At 34.0% G+C, this 9666-nt stretch overlaps 1 protein-coding gene across 9 annotated transcripts in view; it reads left to right on the top strand.

Moving 5' to 3' along the window:
• The window catches only part of CD46 (CD46 molecule, complement regulatory protein), a 31889-nt gene extending 22613 nt beyond the window's left edge, over positions 1 to 9276 (top strand). For all 9 annotated transcript variants that reach the window (XM_008579598.1, XM_008579603.1, XM_008579601.1 and 6 more), the window contains 3 exons: positions 1392 to 1427; positions 2165 to 2225; positions 8887 to 9276. In XM_008579598.1, the coding sequence (XP_008577820.1) occupies positions 1392 to 1427; positions 2165 to 2225; positions 8887 to 8959 (170 nt within the window). In that variant the 3' untranslated portion in view covers positions 8960 to 9276. The remainder of the gene's footprint in view (positions 1 to 1391; positions 1428 to 2164; positions 2226 to 8886) is intronic.
• Positions 9277 to 9666: the final 390 nt, after the last annotated feature.

Raw genomic sequence — 9666 nt, 5'->3', positions numbered from 1 at the left:
TTGGTGTCACGCCCGCACCACGCTCAACCAGTGAGCGGACCGGTCTCTATATTGGATCCGAACCCTCAGCGGGAGCGCTGCTGCGCTCCCAAGTGCCACACTCTACCAAGTGTGCCACCGGGCCGGCCCATAACTTTCTTAAATGCTATGGTTATATATAAGTTAAAATATATAAAACACAACTTGCTTTCCACATGATTGTGTTAGTTTGAGATGGAAATTTGTAGATAAATCCTCTTTCTATTCCTATCTCGTGAGCCTTAAAGTACTATAAGTTGGGTTAGTTTTTATCTTTAACAGGTTGATTTAACACACTTTATGTAGACTTACACAGGTCACACAATATATACTATAGAAAATAATGAAGTATAGTCATGACAGTTAAAGTTCAATGAAATATAAAGATTTATTGATAAGTAAAAGAAGACAAAAATCTATTACTTTTCATTTATTAGACTAATTTGGTCATGATTAATCTTTTAATAAAATGCACCTTAGGCTTATTTTTTAGTATATGCTTTAACTCCAAACTGCAGTCAAACTGTCATTGTGTCAAAAAAAACCCAATGCCATCTTAAGCTGTTAGATACTTGATAACTGTTTATGAAACGAAAAGAGCAGATTTAAACATGACACTTTATGCTTTGACTTATAGCAATTCAATACAAATCATGGCAATTTAGAAGCAGAGGTGCTACTGACAGAAGCAGCATTTCTAAAGATTAAGTTTCTGCAGAATTATTTAGTGTTCTCTGGATAGTTAAAAAAATGTACATTCAAATTTCCTGGCATAATTTTTATCCATGTGCTCTGTTTCATTTACATTTTTAGAGAGAATCTCCTTGGTATGTAGAACTATGTCTTAATTTTTTTTCAGGGGGGTGTTATGGGAGGGTAGGAAGGAGTTGATAAGATCAAGTGTTATTTGTGAAGACTGCAAATAGCATCTGTGTGACAAGTTAATAGAAATTTATTTATGATTTATTCTTCAGATCCATCTTAGGGGAAAAATAATAAATTCTTACCAAAATCAGAAATGATAGAAGTGAATACTGAACTAAACTAACTGTAATAGGATAATACATTTTTAAATGGTTTTCCTCTACACTAGTGGATACTAATTGTTTTAATAACCTTTACTAAATAATCTGATGTGTTAGCTACAGAAGAAAACAAAAAAAAAGTGAGGTTCCTATTAAGTGTTTCACAAGTTGGACCCTAAACCTGGGATCTGTGATCAGAATGATCCAGATGCATTAGCAATGATGCTGAAACTAGACAGACTTTGTTTTTTTTTGCTGTAGTGTTCAGATCTTATCGAAATAGAAACGCAACTGCTATCTAGAGACCCATATGTGTTCAAAATCTTCAAACTTTTTATTTTTTCTCAGAGGCATTGATCATCGCTCTGATGATTCTTATTATAAGTAAGTATACTAAATTTTAATGTCACTTAAATCAAAATACAGTATAGTCATGTACTGCATAATGACACTTTGGTCCACAACAGACCACATATATGATGGTGGTCTCCTAAGACTATAATGGCTATACCATGTAGCCTAGGTGTATAGGTGGGCTGTACCATCTAGGTTTGTGTAAGTATATTCTATGATGTTTGCAAAATGATGAAATCTCCTAATGCCACATTTCTCAGAGCATATCTCCATTGTTAAATGACATATAGCTATATTTCTGAAGAAGTGCATTTTTTTGTTTTTCAGATTCTGTATTTTTTATAGCTTGAGATTAAGTAAACCAATCTAGAGAAACCTGACCTTTTATATGAATATACTACTTTGTGTTGGTGATTTTATATTCTTTTATATTCTATTTATCTACTTAGTAACAAACCCTAAGTAATACTAAGTAAAACATGTTTTCTCAAGATGATTAGTAATATAAATCTGCTTCTTAAATGTGCTTTTGATAATTTTCTAAATTAAGCAAGGACTCTTCTCTAACTTATTGTGAACTGTGTGATTCCAGGAAATTGGATTTAGAAAGTTAGGAGTCCAGCTGCAATATAAGTGTACAAGTACTTAAATAAAGTAACATTTTCTGACCACGGAAATGCAACCAACATTTATTTCTTCTGCTAGATTTTGAATCTTGGTAATACGTTTTCAGAGTCATGTGTCATTTGTTTCCTGGTTTCTTGTAGTTGTTGCGGTTGCAATAACTGGTGTCTGCCTGTACAAATATCTTCAAAAGAGGAAGAAAAGGTAAATCAAAGCTATTTCTTCTAACTTATTGGTCCTTCTTATCCTTGACATGCTTTTGTGTAGCTTAAGTGTGTACTCTGTATTGCATGTCATCTTTTCTTAAAATGTAGCCTGCATTAGTACGTCCTACAAATTACATTCCTTTGCTAAAACATGTTTTCAGCTACTTTTAACATCATTTCAACGTGAGGAATCTGTGCAGAGTGGCGTCAGCTATTATGACTATACCAAAAATTTCTGTGGAATTCAAGGTTTAAGTTCTTCAGCAAATCATGGACCACTATGAGGCCTTTCCTACCCTAAGTATACCCTATCTCCTAAATTGGACTGGTGGCCAAAATTAAATTTACAGTGTTTTGCTGTGGCGACTTTGACAGCTGTATTCACTGGAATGTTTATGATGAAAGTTTTCATTTGTGTGTAAAACTTAGCTAGTCGTAAGAAGTATATAAATTTCTCATTCAGATCCCCAACTTGAAATCTTTTCATTTAGAGTTGTTATTTACACGTTAAACTGGGGAATTAAAAACATCTCTTTTTGATTTCCCTCAGGTTCTTTTAATTTATTAGGTTTCAGTAAAACTTGTGGGGTTATAGTTGCTGAGAAGGGTAAGATTAATGAGGCACCTCAATGGACATTTATGTGTCTTCTTATCTAAAAAAATGTTTAAAAAGGGGGCTCAGACTAGAAAAAAGGTACAAATACCTATCTTCTAATGAAAATTGGGTTTTTAAGCATCAAACTTAAATTTTGATGCAAGAGTCTAAAATTTAATGAGAGATTTAAAATAAATCCTGGAGCATAGACCAAGATTAGGTGCTTTGGAATTTCTGAAAGATAATATATATTTTTACTGATTTTTTTTTCCTGTAGCTTTAGACATAGCTTTGAAATCAAACCTAATAATTTTAGGACTTTTGGTGCTCATCATTTTACGACATCTCTTCCTTTTATATTAATCATCAGGCTTGGGCTATGTAATAAAAGTGCATTCTACACTCAGAGAGAGCTCAAACTTTTTTCATATTACTTGGTTATCTTTTTAAAATATCCACAGTCTCTTCAGTTGAATTTTAAATTTTATATTTATGGAATACATGATATGAATATTTGATTTCTCTATGAGTTGTATATTTTCAGAATTACATGTAAAACGATATAAGTAGTAAATACCATCAGTGGAATATTTTTACAATCCAGAGGTCTGTGTAGAAATAACTTCTAAAGAAAGCAAAACAAAGTAGCTTTCTGCTCCTTATTTTCCTTCTGTTCAAAACATTACTGCATCAAAATTCTTAAAAGTTTCCCCAACAAATATTAATCACTCTCTAGCTACCAGTTAATGAGTCTTTTTAAGCCAAACAATTACCTGATCATTGTACTCCCAAATTAAAGGTTCAAAAGCGATAGTGATCTGAATCAGTGATTGATCCAAAATCAATTTGTTTGGCAATTTTTTCAAAAGCCTGTAGCTTTATAGCATAGGTTCCAACAGAAAATTTCCATATTAAAATTTTAAAATATTTTTGGAAGGTATTATATCTTTAACCAATGCAACATAATTAATCCTGTATACAGAAGCACAGCTTGAGGGGAAAAAAGTTCAGAAAATGATGTGGGAGAGGTAATTCATAATTGCCTTTGAACTAAAATATAAACTGTATGGGAATCTTTTAGGATATACGTTACCCTTTTCGTGACAGGACCATATTTGATTAGAAATTGAGTATAACATGCAGTGGCTGAACCAAAAGTTAGGCTCTCTTTGTGAATTATGTGGCTTCAAGACATTGAAGTACCATCTAATTCTTCAACTTCTGTATTATTTTAATAGCTGAAGTTACTCTAATGTGAGGGTGGTATACCTTTCTTTTTTAGAGCCTAGAGAAGTGCTTCTCTAACTTGAATGCATATATTAATCACCCGGAGATCTGTTAAAATGCAGATTCTGATTCAGTAGGTCTGGGGTGGAGCCTGAGATCCTGCATTTCTAATGAGCTCCCAAGTGATGATGCTGCTGGCCTGGACTACATTTTGAGTAACCAGGGTGTAGACTACTGTTGATGTGGTCATATTGTTGAAATCTGAAGAAACACCATTAAGCTTATTGGCAAATATTTCTGATGTTTAAGATAATTGGGAGTTTTTAAGACTCCTCATCTATGTGTATGCGTAGAAAAAGGGTGTAGGGTTAATAGTAGAGGGTACTTCAGAAAATTCATGGAAAGAATAATACAGTCTTTCGATTCTATTTTTCCACAGACTTTTTGAAGCACTCTCATACATGGCTTTATTTTACTTTTTTTTTTTTTTTTTTTAAAGTACAGATTTCTGTTATTCTCTTTGCACTGTTTAATGTCCATAATCTTTTCCCCCCAAATTGGCTGTTATTGCCTTAGAAACTTCTTATATAAGACTATAAAATGTATGGAGTTACTTCTCTATTTCTAGGGGTAATTCTAGAAGAACGGTAGCAGGCACAGATACCCCAAATTGCTGCTAAACCTTGGTACATAATGGATTTGATGCAAACTGATATTTATGATGATTTGGAAACACAATTACCCTTCTGCAGCTTTCATCTCAAAGTAGAAAAATAGTATAAGTAATCATTTTTAAGATTATCCAACATCATTTAAATTACTTAATGAAAAATGGCCAAAAGCTCAAAGTATTCTGGTAGTTTTTTGTTTCTTAGTGTATCAGTCCATTTTGTGTTGCTATAACAGAAATACCTGAGACTGGTTAATTTATAAAGAACAGAGGTTTATTTGGCTTATGATTCTGGGACGGCTGCATCTGGTGCAGGTCTCAGGCTGCTTCTACTCACGGTGGAAAGTGGCAGGCAGCCAGCGGGTACAAGCAGATCACATGGTGAGAGGAAGCAAGAGAGAGAGAGGGGAGGTGACAGGGTCTTTTAAACAACGAGCTCTTGTGGGAACTAATAGAGCGAGAACTCACTCATTAATCCCCCTCCCCCAGGGAGAACATTAATCCGCTCATGATGGATCCACCCACATGACTCAATCAGTGTCTAGCACTGCCATATTGGGGATCAAATTTCCACATGAGTTTTGGAGGGGACAACATGTCCAAACTCCATCACTTAGCTTTCAGCTAAGAATAGAATAGGATGCCAGTTGGCCTGAAACCGGTCCCACCTACATGCACCTTCCTTTCCCCTTCTTGTTTCCTCTCTTTACTTATTTTACCGTATTTTCTAGTCCTAGAAGCCACTGCCCTTTGTCCTGTCTTTGCTGCTGCTTGAGTCCTGAATTGCATGTCATGTCTGTGGTTCTGAACAACAGATGCAATTATTTACATACAAATTTTCATTTCCTGTGATTTTTTTTTAATAAATATATGATTTTCTTTACTCCAGTGAAATAATCCTTGGATAGGTGAGAGTTGGCTAAGTTAATGAGAATTATTTGCATAATTTATATTTTTTATTATCTGTGGCAAAAGAGTTTTTCTTTTTTTCCATTAAAGAGATTTATTGTTTGGTATAACTTAAACCTATTTTTAATGTTATGTTAATACTGACTGATCCAATTACTTTGTAATTCTTATTAAATACAACATAGTAACATTCAAATACTTGATATACCCTGAAGTTCAGAGAGTCTGAAAACTACTTTTCCTAGTTGGCTTTAGCCTTAAAAATGTCCTAAGAGACTAGAAGATACAGTAATCCCCTTATCCTCGGCTCTATTTTCTGAGGTTTCAATTATCCCTGGTCAATTGCAGTCTGAAAATATTAAATGGAAAATTACAGAAATAAACAATTCATAAGTTTTAAATTGTGCACCTGATCTGAGTAGTGTGATGAAATTTAATCCTGTCCTGCTCCATCCCACCCAGGACATAAATCATCCCTTTGTCCAATATATCCACGCTGTAGACGTGCTACCTGTCCCTTAGTCACTTTGCCTTTTTGGTTATCAGATGACTTGTCACAGTATTGCAGTGCAGTACAATACAATAAGGTGTTTTGAGAGAGAGAGACCACATTCACATAACTTTTATTATATATAATTTTTGTTTTATTATTATTGTTAATCTCCTACTGTGCCTAATTTATAAATTAAACTTTATCATAGGTATGTATGTATAGGAAAAAAAACAGCATATATAAGGTTCGGTACTATCTGTGCTTTCAGGAATCTCCTGGGGGTCTTGAAATGTATCCCCCATGGATAAGAGGGAACTACTGTATATAGGACAGGGTAGGCCCAGGCTGTCAATTCTAGTTGGTATGTTTTCTTTTTCCTTTTGCCCTTGTGGTCAAAGACTCCACTTTGTTTTTCCCAAGAAATTTCCCTTCCGATTGGCCTTCATAAGATCCTGCTCATTATAAGAAGTGGGGTGCATATCTCTGTCTCTTCCCAACTATGCAGACACACATTCTAGTGCAAAGAGAGAAACACTTCTAATTCATTTCAATTCAAAGACAGAAGATGAATGGGGTCAAAGGGTTTAAAGCAGTGCCATCCATAATTTTTCAAAATCTGAGGACTTTTTTTGTTTTTCAATATGCTAAGAATATTCCAATCCAGAGAAACAGATAATGCCTTTACAGAGTTATATACAAGTTGGAATTGAATAAATTTACAAAATTAAGTAAAATATATTTGGTTTCTATAAAAGGGCATTTTTCCTCATTGTATTTAAAATAAACTGATTGATTATTTCCCACTGGGCTCAAAATTTTCCATACTTTTAGATTCACAGCTGCTCTAGAGTATAAGGAAGCAAGATAGTCTGATAAAAGGACAAGAGGAACGTAACTCTGTTTATGCCAGTGTCAAAGCAAAATCCTGTCAGTATACATTGTTAAACTTAAAAAAAGGAATGGCATAAGAAGACATCAATAATTTAGCAAAGGGAAGAGGAATCTAAGTTTCCTTTTTGATGTTTACTGCCAACATAGCTTAGGTTATTGATATCTAAATATCCATTGAATATGTTTCAAAAGAAAGGACTTTTCTGAAAAGAAACACAGCAGAGCTACTTCTGTGGCTCTCATCAGTTAGGTATGTGCTGAACAGAGGAAAGGAAAAGGGCTGAATGAAATAATGACATCCCACCAAGAAGAAGCAAGAGTGGTGTAGTAAGTGGGTTAAAATCAATGACAGAAGAGAACGGAAGTAAAGCTGAGAATTAGGTTTGTAAATTAAGTCTTTATGAGTCTCACTGAGGGACTTGAAAGATGAATTTTGAAACAGAAGCTACTTTAACCTTGAAGTCCAGCAATGAACAGATTCTAAATTTTTGTTCATTATGTTTACCTTTGAAACCATTTTGCACGAAGACAATAATGCAAAGATAAAAAGAATAACATTGTGGGAGGAGAAATGGCCCTGGTCTCTAGCACCCTGAGTTTTGAGGGAATACACAGAGTAGATATTAAATCCATGTAACTTTGTCTTAGAAATAAATTTTATGACAAGTCCAGCATTTTCAGATGCACCTTGCCTTTAGCATTGAGTACAGTTTCTTCTTGTGGCACATTTGTTTTCAATCCGAGGGAAGATTCTTGTAAAACTTAATAGTACATGACGTTCCATATTTCTGGATGGATTTAACTTCGTAAATATGCTCTTTAAACTAATTACAAAATCTTTTGTTATATATATATTTTTTAATTTTTGAAGGCTTTGTTAAATACTCAAGAATTTGAGAACCAACTGGAAAAATGTTCGTTCATTTGATTCTTATGTTTTTTGCCCCATGTCACTACATTTCACAACTACCTGAACTGACCACTATTTCTAAACTGTCTGTGTTTAAATGACAATTACAGTCAATTTACAAAGGCGGGGCCTACAGCTGTGCTGTCCAATTCAATAGTCAATAGCCACGTGTGGCTACTGGAGAATTCAAAAGTGGCTAGTCCAATGTAGAATGTGCTATAAGTGTAAAATACACCCTGAATTTCAAAGACTTAATACAAAAAAAAAATGTAAAATACATGTCAAATGATAACACTTTGGCTATATTGGGTTAAACAAAATAATATTACTAAAATTAATTTTGCTTTTTTATTTTACTTTTTTAGATTTGGCTTCTAGAAAATTTTAAATACCATATGTGACTGGCATTATATTTCTTTGAACAGCACTGGACTGGAATAGTAGATTTTACAAAGATGACTATTGTTAAGATAAAAGTGCGATGTCAACTTTAGTTATTTAGGAGAATCTCTTACAGGAATGCATGATTTCCTTGACAGTGAGGAGTAAATGAAGCATTCCTATACTTAAACACTGTTAGAACCACTACCTTTTTAAAAGTTTCATCTCAGAGCCACAGATTTAAAATTGCAACATTAGGAAAGCGTGTTTCTCTCCCCTCTTTCCCACTGGCCCTAAATCAAAATGAGGAGATATTTACTAAGTACTTTGTATGCTACTGCTCTATTTCTTGTTTTGGAGGGGATTGAAAATATAATACAGGGAGAGAAGAAGAGTTTTTGGAATGACACTAGTTGAACATTTGAAATTATTTAAAAATAATCATTAATTTCCTAGTTTGGGGACTTGTATGGTTGTGTTTTTTTTTTTTTTTTTTAATTGTCCATTTTCTAAATAGGCTTCTGGAATTTAATTTCTGTACTTATATTTATCTTTGATGCTATCTTTATTCCTTGCCTTGTAGGAAACCTGAGGGTAAAGTTGAATACACTGCTTACCATCACAAAGCAACCACTGCAGAAGCGCCGCCGAAATGAATGATTTCTACAAAAAATGTTTTCCAATTTATCTTTTTAATCTATTAAACTCTTCAGATCTACAAGTTATTCTTTAGTTTGACTCTCAAGAATGCAACCGTCAAGTCATATTGTTAACATTTTAATGTGGCTTGAATGTAGTCACTATCCTTTGATGCTTCTTTGAAATGTGTATGAATTTGGGTATGAACATATTGCCCGTTTTTCCCTTAAAATAACACTTATATTTATAGGGCAAGTCAAAATAGTATCCATGGTGGGGAAATGATTTATAAAATCTGCAAATGTAGAGAAATACAGTTCAAAATGAGATTACATTTCATTTGTAAAGGAAGTTATTTTGAAATCTTTTTTGTTCAAAGATTAATGCCGGGGCTGGCTGGTTAGCTCAGTTGGTTGCAACACAATGTTATAACACCAAGGTCAACACCAAATCCCGTACTGGCCAGCCACCAAAAAAAATAAATAAATAATAATAATAATAATGCTAACACTTGAGATTTATTTTTCAACAGTTCTAAATTGTATTTTATACATTGTTCATTATAAAAAGCTTTTACAAGTATGTGTATACTACTTTTGCTCTTATCCATTAAAAACAAGAACACTAGGGGCCGGCCCGGTGGCGCACTGGATAAGTGCACCACTTGGGAAGCGCGGCGGCGCTCCCGCCCGAGGGTTCGGATCCCACATACGGACCGGTTCCC

Source organism: Galeopterus variegatus, unplaced genomic scaffold, assembly GCF_000696425.1.
Source record: "Galeopterus variegatus unplaced genomic scaffold, G_variegatus-3.0.2 Scaffold1921, whole genome shotgun sequence".
NCBI lineage: Eukaryota > Metazoa > Chordata > Mammalia > Dermoptera > Cynocephalidae > Galeopterus > Galeopterus variegatus.
The sequence above is the reverse complement of the archived record's forward strand: the minus strand, read 5'-3'. Positions and strand labels throughout refer to the sequence as shown.